General features: G+C 38.6%; 1 protein-coding gene across 3 annotated transcripts in view; it reads left to right on the top strand.

Moving 5' to 3' along the window:
- SLC13A1 (solute carrier family 13 member 1) overlaps positions 1-13,043 on the top strand; it is a 112,859-nt gene that overhangs the window by 25,783 nt on the left and 74,033 nt on the right. Inside the window, exons 1-3 of one of the 3 annotated variants that reach the window (XM_045191195.3) lie at positions 568-699; positions 1,687-1,857; positions 11,613-11,741. In XM_045191195.3, coding sequence (XP_045047130.2) covers positions 11,706-11,741 — 36 coding nt within the window. In that variant the 5' untranslated portion in view covers positions 568-699; positions 1,687-1,857; positions 11,613-11,705. Of the gene's footprint in view, positions 1-567; positions 700-1,686; positions 1,858-11,612; positions 11,742-13,043 lie in introns of those variants that run through there. The other 2 variants (XM_045191196.3, XM_045191194.3) reach the window with 2 other exon arrangements.

Genomic DNA, 13,043 nt, shown 5'->3' with positions numbered 1-13,043 from the left:
GGAATGTTCCTAAGATGGTCCCATCAGTAGAATGATTGTATGATTTTCAGCCAAAGAGGCACACTTTTGAGAATGAAAATGGTTGCTAATCAGAAAATTGAGACAGATAGCCATCTTACCCCTCAGAGGCCAATAATTCTGTTATCCTCCTTTTCTAGACTTTGAGCTTTAAGATATGGAAGAATGGGGCATTCCCCACAAATTTCTGGAAGGCAGCTACTAGGGACCATGCAAATAGGGTGTCTTAGCCAGTGACTTTGCATTTTTTCATATGCAAAAATATGAAATGTACATAAATGGTTGGGGAAGCTCCACAGACAAGATATAAATTTGAACCACACATTGAAAGATGGGCAAGTTTTCAAAATAGGTCATCAATCTAGGGACTCAGCTTGAGTGGAAGGACACTACCTGGAAGCAAGTTTCTGTTTGAAAGTTGAGTAAAGAGTTAAAGGTAAAATGGAAGATCTGAAAGAGAAAGTAAGCTATGCTTCTCAACCTTTAACCTGTATGAGAATAACATCAGGAACTTCCTGGTTCTGATTCAGTATATTGGGGGAGAGGCCTTAGATTCTGCATCTCTTACAGTTTTCAGATCACACTAATGCTGTTGGTCTGTGGACCACAGAGCAACTCCATAGAGAAATTCAAATGGTGTTGATTCCGGGATGATGAAGTAAGATATGCAAGGCAGAGCAGGTAGGCAACATTTTTCACATCAGAGATTTTACTCAAATGCTGAGAAATACTAAGAGGGTAAGGGGATGTGTGAATGGAGTGGTGGTATTGTACAGAACTGAAAAGTGCACGCCAGTCTCTAAAGGAAAACTTTTCTCAAGTCTGGAGAATCGTCGACATGGAAGAATCTGATCCCAATGCTACCAAATTCCTTAGTTTTTCAAGAGAAGCCGAACTTCATATTTTATATTTAATATGGTCTTTAAATCCTGACTCAAGCACACACACAACATTTTGAGTCAAATAAATTGTATTTTCTTGCTAGACTTGGCCATAAGCTTGCAACTGCTTCCTTAAAGAATTGCACTAGGTCAAAGAGTACAAGAGTCCTAAATATGGTCACAGGCAGTAGTAGCTGGCACTTACTTGTGACCAGTAAGTGCAACTAGGGACTTACTGGTATGATTTACTGTTGAATATTATGGACCAGAGTTTAGAAAAGGGATGCATGATGAGACAAGGTATCAGAATATAAATGTCAAGAAGATATGTAAAGAAGACTCTTTAAAAATAGAGTGATGACAGGAAGTAACAGGGTAGGTCTTATTATAGTTAGACCATAGGTGTCCTTGAATGCAAGATGAAGATTTTTGAATTGTTTTTAATCAACTACTCAAAATCACTGACTTGATTGTTTTAAATCAGGGCTGGGCCTGTTAAAATATGAAGGTATTCCAGGCAAGCTAATAATTTAATATTGGAAATTACGCTCTTTATTCTGTCTACAAAGTTGCCCTATCTGAGCAGAATATGACTATCCAGATGAAGCTGATCAATGTTGAAATGAAATTTCATCCCCAATGGGAGGGGTTATGTGTGATGAACAGAATTAGCTAAAATCATTCCTTTCTCTCTCCCCCCTCCCTCCCTCCCTTCCCTTCCCTTCCCTCTCTTCCTCCCTCCCACTGTCTTTCTGTCCCTTCCTTTTTTATTTTTTTGGTTTGGAAGTCCCTTATGGATTGGTGCTCCAAGCAGTTGTCATGGTGGCTAGACCCTTAATCTGGCTTTATGCAAAGGAGTGACAAAAATCAGAGTGGATTCTTGGAAGATGATCTGGTTTTGGAACAGCCTCGCCTGCAGTGGAAGGAGTGGGGTCAAGGCTGAGGGGCAGATTGAGAGGTAAAATGACAGGAGGACAGAGGATCAAGAGAATGGTTGGATGTACCTAAAGAGCAAGATATTAAAAAGTCCATTTTGTCTTTGAAATCTAGGTTCTTGTTACCTTTCTACAATAGAAAACATAAAGTCATCAGGAGGAGATTTGGGGTTATTCATATGTGTTCTAACTCAGAAAGTGCAGGCCCAGTTTTTCTCCTACACTGGTACTTTAAATTATTGGTATTCACAAATACTTTCCAGAACAACTTAGGAAGATTCAGTCAAAGCCCAACTTTGTTTTGTTTTTTCGTTCAAGATTATAGTCAGACTTTGTATAAAACTGTTAACATCAAAACTCCTTTCTCTTTCGTAAAGATAAACACAATTAAATATGACACAATTCTGGATGATTAAAGATTTCTTAGAAACCCACTGAAAGTGCAAAGATGCTGGTGAGTAAATACCAAGCTCACAGGGGTCACCGTGAGGTAGGTGAGTAGGAAGGCAGTGGAGCTAGAAATTGTATTGCTCTGGGAAAATCTTAACTAAAAGACTTCATTAAGCTCAGGTAGTTTTTGTAAATTGTCAAATTCAGTTCATTATTTGCAGAGATTAAACTGTGTGAGAGCAAAACAAGGTGATATATAATATATGCTAATCTTTATGATCACTTAGTGTGTTCCAGATTATTTCATATGAAAATTATTTACATCAGCCAAACATAATGATGAATTTCAACAATTTCTTTCCATTTAAACATTTTTACTGTATTTATTTCCATTACCATTTAGCCCCCTTATTGTCCCCTCCCCACCACCATCACTACATTGTTGTGCACGTCCATGAGTCCTTTTTTGTTTCTGCTCTATCCTTCTGCCATGTCCCTCTGCCTCCCAAGGCTGTCAGCCTGCTCTCTGTCTTTGAGTCTGTGTCTATTTTGCTTGTTAGTTCAATTTGTTCATTAGATTCCACATATGAGTGAAATCATATGGTATTTGTCTTTCTCTGACTGACCCGTTTCACTCAGCATAATGTTCCCCAGGTCCCTCCATTCTGTTGCAAGGGGTAAAATTTTCTTCTTTTTTATGGATGTGTAGCATTCCATTGTATAAATGTCCCATGGCTGTTTTATCCACTCATCTACTGTTGGACACTTGGGCTGTTTCCATATCTTAGTGATTGTACATAATGCTGCTATGAACATAAGGGTGCTTATGCTCTTTTGAATTAGTGTTTTGGATTTCTTTGGATGTATTTCAGGACATGGGACTGCTGGATCAAAAGCCAGATCCATTTTTCATTTTTTCGAGGTATCCTCATACTGCTTTCCACACGGGCTGCTCCAGTCTGCATTCCCACCAAAAGTGTAAAAGGGTTCCCCTTTCTCTGCATCCTCACCAGCACTTATTGTTTGTTGATTTATTAATGATAGTCATTCTGACAGGTATAAGATGGTATCTCATTATGGTTTTAATTTTCATTTCTCTGATGATTAGTGAGGTTGAACATCTTTTCATATGTCTATTTGCCATCTGTATGTTCTCTTTGGAGAAGTGTCTGTTCAGGTCCTTTGCCCACTTTTAATTGGATTGTTTGGGGTTGGGGTTTTTTTGTTTTTTTTTTTGGTGTTGAGTTTTGTAAGTTCTTTATAAATTTTGGATATTAACCCCTTATCAGATGTATCAGTGAATATGTTCTTCCAGTCCATTGGTTGTCTTTTTATTTTGTTGATGATTTCCTTTGTGCAAAATCTTTATAATGTGATGTAGACCCATTTGTTTATTTTTTTTGTTTCTCTTGCTTGGAGAGATATATCAGATAAAATATTGCTACAAGCAATGTCTGAGATTTTGCAGAGTATATTTTCTCTTAGGATTTTTACGGTTTCAGGTCTAATATTTAAGCCTTTATTCCATTTTTAATTTTATTCTTGTATGTGGTATAAGGTGGTCTAGTTTCACTTTTCTAATGCACCTGTCCAGTATTCCCAATACTACTTATTGAATAAACTACCTTTAGCCCATTGTATGTGCTTGCATCCTCTGTCAAATATTGGCTATAAAGGTGTGGATTTATTTCTGGGCTCTATTCTGTTCCATTGATCTATGTGTCTGTTTTTATGCCAGTACCATGCTATTTTGATCACTATCATCTTATAGTATAGTTTGATATTAAGTAGCATGATTCCTCCAACTTTGTTCTTCTTTCTCAAATTCACTGTTGCTACGCGGGGCCATTAGTGGTTACATAAAATTTTTGAAATATTTTTTCTAGTTCTATGAAATACACCATTGGAATCTTGATAGGAATTGCATTGAATCTATACATTGCTTTGGATAGCATGCACATTTTAATGATTTTAATTCTTCCTATCCATGAACATGGTACATGCTTCCACTTATATGTATGTTCTTTTATTTCTTTCTTCAGTGTCTTAAAGTTTTTTAAGAACATGCCCTTTACATCCTTGGTTTTATTTATTCCTGGGTATTTTATTCTTTTTGAAGCAATTGTGAATGGGATTGTTTTCTTAATTTCCCTTTCTGTTAGTTCATTATTGGTATATAAAATTGCAATTGACTTCAGGTTCTTAATTTTGTATTCTGCTACTTTGCTAAATTCATTTATCAGTTCTAGTAGTTTCTTGTTGGAATCTTTGAGATTCTCTAAGTAGGATATCATGGCATCTTCAAATAAACACAGTTTTACTACTTCCTTTCCAAGTTGGATGTCTTTTATTTCCTCATCTTGTCTGATTGCTGTGGCTAGGACTTCCACTGCTATGTTGAATAAGAAAGGTGAAAGCAGACATCCCTGTCTTGTTCTCTGTCTTAGGGGGAACACTTGTCCTTTTTGTCCATTGAATATGATGCTGGAAATGGGTTTGTCATATATGGCCTTTATTATTTCTATGTACATTCCATCTATACCCACTTTGCTGAGAAGTGTTTTTTTTTTTTTATCATACATGGGTGCTGGATTTTATCAAATGTTTTTTCTACATCTATTGATATGAATATATGGTTCTTATATGTCATTTTGTTTATGTGGTGAATGACATTTATTGATTTGTGGATGTCATACCAACCTTGAACTCCTGGAATAAATCTTACTTGATCAAGGTGTATTATTTTTTTGATGTGTTGCTGTGTTTGGTTGCTAATATTTTATTGAGGATTTTAGCATTTATTTTCCTCAGGGATATTGGCCTATAACTTTCTTTCTTTGTAGTGTCTTTATCTCGTTTTGAAATTAGGGTAATGATGGCCTTGTAAAATCAGCATCAGATCCTTCCTTATTCTTGAATTTTGTGAAATAGTTGGAGAAAGAAGGTGTTAGTTCCTCTGGGAATGTTTAGTACAATTCACCTGTGAAGACATCTGGTCCAGGGCTTTTGTTTGTTGGGAGTTTTTTAAAGTATATTTTATTGCTTATGCTACTACATTTGTCCCGATTTTCCCCCTTGGCCCTCCTCTGACACAGATCTCGGCCCACAAGATCTGCTGTTGAGGTTTCAGTATTCCAATACACATACACACGGACTACAGAAGTCTTGTGGGGGAAAAGGGACGGTGCGGCCACTCTCTCAAGAGGAGAGCAGCTATCAGTGCATCGGCCACTCCCTCAAGTGGGGAGGGCCAAGAGCCTTGCTATGACCAGCCTTTATAGGTTTTTGAGGCCCTTAACATCAAAGAAGGTCCTCTTTACTATACAAAGGTTTGTTTTGGGTGGTTATCTTTGCAGACACAGGAGAGGAAGTGACTGAATACATCAAAGGAGGACATTTGCAATGTAAATGGTTGAAAGGGCTCTGTCCCATACCTGGAGGGTCTAGCCCAGATTCTGGGAAGATAAAGATACTCAGTAAACATTTGCTTCCTCAATTCGGGGTGATGGAGATTTTAGCAAGAACAAGTCTCATAGCAGTCTAAGTACAATGCAGGCCTGATTTCTCACTGGAGAACCTATCCATGGATGTGGGTCCTGCCTGCCAATCTCGCTCCCCACTGGTTTTCCAAGTGGGGGCTGAGCCACATTTCCCACGCTTGGAACGGTTCCCAACACTCCTCCACCTGGTATCCCCCTTCTCTACACCAATTCTTCCCATTAGTTTATGCCCATGGGTCATGCATGTAAGTTTTTTGGGTTCTCCATTTTGTATACTATTCTTAACATACCCTGTCTATTTTGTACCCCTACCAATTATGTTTCTTAATCCCTCTACCTTTTCTCCCAATCTCCTCCTTTCCCTTACTAGCTAGTAACCCTCCAAATGATCTCCATGTTTATGATTCTATTCTTCTTCTGGTTGCTTGCTTAGTTTGTTTTTGTTTCTGTTTTTTAAAATTCTGTTGATAGTTGTGGGTTTGTTGTCATTTTAATGTTCATAGTTTTGATATTCTTCTTTCTCTTAAATAAGTCCCTTTAACATTTCATGTAATAATGGCTTGGTGATGATGAATTCCCTGAACTTTACCTTGTCTAGGAAGTACTTTATCTGCCCTTCCATTCTAAATGATAGCTTTGCTGGATAGAGTAATCTTGGTTGTAAGTCTTTGCTTTACATCACTTGAATACTTCTTGCCAGTCATTTCTTGCCTACAAATTTTCTTTTGAGAAATCAGCTGACAGTCTTATGGAAACTCCTTTGTGGGTAACTCTCTGCTTTTCTCTTGCTGTTTTTAAGATTCTCTCTTTATATTTAACCTTTGGCATTTCAATTATGATGTGTCTTGGTATGGTCCTCCTTAGGTCCAACTTGTGTGGGATTCTCTGTACTTCTTGGACTTGTATGTCTATTTCCTTCACCAAATTAGGGAAGTTTCTTTCATTATTTTTCAAATTAAGTTTTCAATTTCTTACTCTTCTTCTTATCCTTCTGGAATCCCTTTGATTTGGAAGTTGGCACTTTAGATGTCCTAGAGTCTTCTTATTTTCTCCTTGTTTTTTTTAATTCTCATTTCTCCATTATGTTCTGGTTAACTGTTTATTTCTCCCTTATGTTCCAAATTGTTGATTTGAATACTACTTTCACTCTTGGTTCCATATGGATTTTTCTTTATTTCACTTAGTGTAACCTTCATTTCCTTCTTTATGTTTTTGCCATACTCATTGAGTTCTCTGAACATCCTGATCACCAGTGTTTTGAATTCTCCATCTGGTAGGTTGGCTATGTATATTTCATTTAGTTCTTTTTCTGAGATTTTGTTCTGTTCTTTCCTTTGGGCCACATTTCTCTTTCTCCTCAATTTGGCAGCCTTTGTGTGTTTGTTCTGTTTATTAGGTAGAGCTGCTTTGAGTCCTTGTCTTAGTGCACCTGTTAAATTGTATGGGGTGGAACCTTTGGTATTCACCAGGGTGCGGCAACCTACCTCACTGCTTTGTGGCTCTGTGTAGGGGTAGGAGTCAGAGCGAGGACAGTGCTGCTGCCTGGCTTTTGGCAGTTTGCCTGGCACTTGTCCCATTTCCATCCTGTATGTGACACGCCCTTCCAGCTGTTGACCTGGTGGTGCATCCCTGAGTGGGTGGGTTTGCATATGTTCTAAATCCTGTTGGGCCCTTTAAATGGACTCTCCTGAGAAACTGGCAGTATCTTCCACTGCCCTGACCCCCACTGTTTTTTACAGTCAGAAGTTATGGGGCTTTATCTTCCTAGAGCTGGAACGCTGGGCTGCGCAGTCTGGCCTGGGGCTGGGATCACTCGCTCCCAACGTATCCATCCTGATTTTATCCACCACATGTGAATGCAGACCACCTGTTGTGCTGCTGCCACCACCACCTCTCCACACCACATCATGTCTTCTCCACGACAAATCTGTGTCTCTACCCTTTTTACCTGCCTGGATGAATATGGCTTCCTTAAATCCTTGGTGGTAGGACTTCTGTACAGTTCAATTTTCTGGCAGGTCTGAGTATTTTTTGTTTTGAGGCTAGTTTTAACTCTTTTTTTTTGTTGCACTAGGAGACAAGGTATGTCTACCTATGCCTCCATCCTGATTGGAAGTCTTGCGAGTTTTTTCATTCCTACTTCAATTTCACTGGGTTAATCTGTCTATTCAGGTTCTCTGATTCTTCCTGATTTCATTTGGTAAGGTTGTATGTTTTGGGGAATTTATCCATTTCATCAATGTTGTCCAGTTTGTTGGCATATAGTTGTTCATAATATTTTCTTGCAATCTTTTATATTTCTTTGAGTCAGTTGTTATTTCTCCTCTTTCATTTCTGATTTTATCTATTTGGACTCTCTCTCATTTTTTTCTTGATTAGTCTGGTTAAAGGTTTGTAAATCTTGTTTATCTTTTCAAAGAACCAGCTCTTGGATTCACTCATCTTTTGTATCATATTTTAGACTCTATTTTGTTTATTTCTTCTCTGATCTTTACTATTTCTTCCTTCTACACACTTTGGGCTTTGTCTGTTATTCCTTTTCAAGTTCCTTTCAGTGTAAAGTTAGATTGTTTATTTGAACTTTTCTGTTTTTTTGAGATAGGCCTGTAATACTATGAATTTCCCTCTTAAGATTGCTTTTCCTGGGTCTCACAGATTTTGGATTGCTGTGTTCTCATTTTCATTTGTTTCCAGGTATCTTTTAGTTCCTTCCTTTATCTAATTGTTGACTTACTCATTGTTTAATAATGTGTTATTTAGATTTCATGTCCTTGCATGTTTTTCAATGTTCTTCTTGTGATTGATTTCTAGTTACATAGCATTGTGGTCAGAGAAGATGTTTGATATGATTTCAGTCTTCTTAAATTTATTGAGATTTATTTTGTGTCCTAAAATGTGGTCTATCCTAGAAAACATTCCATGTGCACTTGAAAAGTATGTATATTCTGCTTTGGGGGGTGAAATACTCTGAAAATATCAATTAAATCCATTTGATCTAGTGTGTTGTTTATGGCTGCTATCTTTTTGTTGATTTTCTGTGTAGAAGATCTGTCCTTTAAAGACAATAAGGTGTTAAAATCCCCTACTATGACTGTGCTTCTCTTCATCTCTCCATTTATGTCCATCAAGAGTTGCTTTACATATTTAGGTGCTCCTGTTTGGGTGCATAAATTTTACTAAGGTTATTGCCTCTTGTTGGATTTTTCCCTTTATGATTATGTAGTGTCCTTCTGTGACTCTTACTATTGTCTTGGATTTAAAGTCCATTTTGGGAAATATAAGTATTGCTACCTCAGCTTTTATTTTCCTTTCCATCCCTTTACTTTTAGTCTGTGTGTAATCTTTTGATCTGAGTTGGGTTGCTTAGAGACAGCATATATATGGGTGTTGTTTTTTTATCCACTCAGGTACCCTATGTCTTTTTGATAGAGCACTTAAGCCATTTACATTTAAGGTGATTATTGATAGATACATATTTATTGCCATTTTATTTTTAAACCTTTTTCCTCTGTTTCTTATTTTTTCTTTCTTCTTAAAACAATCCTTTTAACAATTGTTGCAGTACTAGTTTGGTGTTAACAAACTCTGTTAGCCTTTTCTTGTCTGGGAAGCTCTTTATTTCTCCTTCAATTTTAAATGATAGACTTGCTGGGTAAAATAGCCTTGGTTGTAGGTCCTTGCTTTTCATCACTTTGAATATTTCATGCACTCCTTTCTGGCCTGAAATGTTTCTGTTGAGAAATCAGATGACAGTCTAATTGGAGTTCCCTTGTAGGTAACTACCTGCTTTTATCTTGCAGTTTTTAGAATTTTCTCCTTGTCTTTAAGCTTTGCCATTTTAATGACGATGTGTCTCTGGAGAATTCTATTGTTCTTTCATTTGGGGGCTGTTTCTTTGTCTCCTCATTTTGGCTGCTTCTTTGTATTTGTTTCTTATGTAGATCTGTACAGATGCTGGTGCAGCCGTATGTCAGAAGCTGCTTGTGACTGGCCCTGGGCAACCTCTTTGGAGTTATCAGTAATCCACAACCTGTGGCTCCCGATGCTGGGCCTGGGTGTGTGCAGATAAAAACAGGCTGTGCACCGAGGCTGGCTTTTACCAGCAGGGCCTATGGTTGGTTCAGTTAAAGTCTCAGAACTCCTAGAGATCTGCCCTTGCCTGAAGGCTTTCTGTTAGGCTTTGTCTCTGAAACAGCCTTCAGCCATACTCTTCAGTACCCAGGCTTAAGCTTCACACTGTGGGGTGAGATGGATTCCTGGGGGTGGAGCTATTGCTTCCTCCCAGACTGTTACTGCAATGAGTAGTCTGCTCAAGAAATATGGCTTCTGCACTATGAGGAATGACTCAGCACAGGGAACCTGGTGGTTGTTCCTCAGTTCTCTATCTTCAGTGCCAGCCACTGCAGATTCTTTTCACGTGTATCTAGTCTACTCTGCCCTCTCTCTGTTGGAATCCAGGGATAAGTGGCTGCAAATGAAATTTTGTGCATTGGCCCTTTAAAAGGATTTTATGTCTCCAGCTATCTCTCCCTGGTGGACAGAAACCCCACTGCTTTTCACAGTCAGATGTTATTTGGGTTCCTTTCCTGGCTCTGGTGCTGTAGGCTGGGAAGTCCAGCTTGGGGTTTAGACCCCTCAGTTCTCGGGGGGAACCCTCTGGCCACTGAAATATCTCTCTGGAACTTGAGCTGCAGCCCATGGGAGCCCAGCCAGCCCTCCCATGCCTCTTCCAAACTCCCTTCTAGTGTTGTGGTGAAGTGGTTTCTTCCGTCTGTCCTTGGTTATAAGGCTTCTCTCCAGCTAGTATTCAGTTGGTTATTCAGGACAATTTCTCTTTAATTTAGTTGTAATTCTTGGTCTTGGGAGGAGGTTAGTGTAGCTTCCACTTACTCCTACACCATCTTAGATCTCAACAACAACAATTTCTTAACAATGCCCATAAACAGAGACCTACAGTTTTAGACTTAGCAAAGCAGCAGATTCTAATAAGTGTCTCAGTCCTGCTGGGTCTCCATGTCTCCCAAGGAGGTCAGCTGTCTAAAAAGCAAGGCAGAAGGTTCTTCACCTCCAGGTTCATATCACTTAGGAATTAATGCAGTCTTATCCATGCTACAGAGGTTGGCATTGTCTTTCTTTGAAACAAAGTACAGCAAAAATTTTCATCTAGGTTGATTTCCCCCTTTTAGTAGAAGGAAGAGAAGGCATATGTGTGTGTGGGTCCCAAATAACCAGGCAGCAAGGAATGCAATTAACAGTCGGATGTCCCAGAGGAAGCACAGTAACTTAGCCATTTCTGCACTCCACAAGACTGGGAGTGAATTTCATCAGCCAAATAAAGTTGGGAACTAGCATATACACTGATATAGGCAGAGAAAGTTGACTGTTATCTGTTTTGAAGGAAATGTGAAGGAAACTTAAAGAATGAGGATTTTTTAAATGTTTTTGTTTTTTCACGTGTACTAAATTTTGGCTCTTGGAACCCCTAAGAACTGACAGTTTACTGCCCAAATCAAAGTGCAGAGACCTAAGAGTTGCTTGTTTTTTATTTTTAATCCTCACCTAAGGGCATGTTTATTGATTTTAGAGAGAAGGGAAGGGTGGGAGAGAGAGAGAGAAACATCAGTGTGAGAGAGAAACCAATCAGTTGCCTCTCTCAAGCGCTCTGACTAGGGACTGAACCTGCAACTCAAGTATGTGCCCTGACTGGGAATCAAACCCATGACCTTTCAGTTTATGGGACAGTGCTCCAACCAACCAAATCGTACTGGCTAGGGCTCAGAGTTTCTTCTTACTTTCTCAGTGACATAGCTCCATTTAGCAAATGTGGTTGTGATTTGAATGATCATTTCCCAGTCTCATTATTTCACCTTGTGTTTTGGTCTTTCCAGGAAGCACAATGTGCCTACGTGCTCTTTATTGTTGCCATATTTTGGCTTACAGAACTTTTGCCTCTGTCTGTAACAGCTTTGCTGCCTGGTCTAATGTTCCCATTGCTTGGGATCATGCCATCTTCAGAGGTAAGTTGTCTTACAAATGTTTGCCATAATTAGACTCCTTGTTTTGTGCTGATATTTTCATTAAGCTAAGTAATATTCAAAGGGAGCAATAATCCTGTTAATAATGCTTCCATGTAAGTCCTCCAAACTTCCAGGTGTTTCTCTTCTGAGAACTCTGCACGTGTGTCCACCTTCAGGTGGACAAGAACAAAACACAGGCTGCAACTTCTTGAATTGTGCACGTCTGTAGGAGAAATGTGTCCAATCTTCCCAGGCTGACATCTAAACCTGGTGCATCTCTCCCAACAAAAGGGCAAATTCTTTCACATCCTACATAAGCATTTTGTAGATAGCAGAATTCAGTCTCACACAGTGTGGGAAAGTAATTTTTGTTTTTTTAAGAAAAAGTTTCATATTTTCTTTTCCAGATACCTGCCATTTAAAAAGATAAAGCCAACTTAACTTTTACATGTATTTCTATTTTGTTCTTGCTGAGAGGAGTTTATTCATACTGAGAGGTATTCTTACCTGTGTACAATCTAAGGGTACCCATCTGAAGAAAGTGAATTCGGTTTCCCATTAAAACTGTGAAATGGATTAAACCAGAATACCTTATCTCCACACCGTCTGCAGCTAACTCAGCACACAACTGCTTAAACCACAGCCAAAACATTCTCAGGAAAGATGTCAAGTTCAAGATGCTAGTCTATGCAATTTATTACCTTTGGACTTCTTTTTTCTGCCAGGGTTCAATCTTATTATCATGGAGTTAATCTGTTTTATAAAGTAGGTGGAGATTTTCTTTTTAACTAACCTGTGACACCCTAACTAACCAGTGTACCCCCCACCCTTACTCCCGACCCTGTGGTAGAAGCTATTATTCCTTGTATTATTTTCATGTTTCCTTCCCATTTTGAAGTCCTTTCCTTTTTTCTTTTTTTTTTTTTAATTTTTGCATTTCTGATCCTTCCTGCGCCTCTTTTCTTATTGCATTCCTCCTAGGCACCACTGATTTGGAAGAATGTAACCAGCTCAGTACTTTAGTTCTTCTCACCCCCAGACTGAAGCTTTGCTGTCCCCCAAATCCAGGAGCTATAAACAAGGTTTTTCAAATGTGCTATGTATGTTATATGTTCCAATGTGCTGTATGGCTATCAATAAAGAAGCTATAAGAGGAAGGGTTTGGCAACTCCTGAAAAAATAGGGTGTCAAATTAGTAATTTCTGTCTGTCTGGCTTGTGTGAGCCCACTGTCAGAGATAATTAAATTTAATTGTCACATATTTGTCTCTTATGACTTAATAATAATCAAACTGACGAAATT

Source organism: Desmodus rotundus, chromosome 6, assembly GCF_022682495.2.
Source record: "Desmodus rotundus isolate HL8 chromosome 6, HLdesRot8A.1, whole genome shotgun sequence".
In the NCBI taxonomy this organism is placed as follows: domain Eukaryota; kingdom Metazoa; phylum Chordata; class Mammalia; order Chiroptera; family Phyllostomidae; genus Desmodus; species Desmodus rotundus.
The sequence above is the reverse complement of the archived record's forward strand: the minus strand, read 5'-3'. Positions and strand labels throughout refer to the sequence as shown.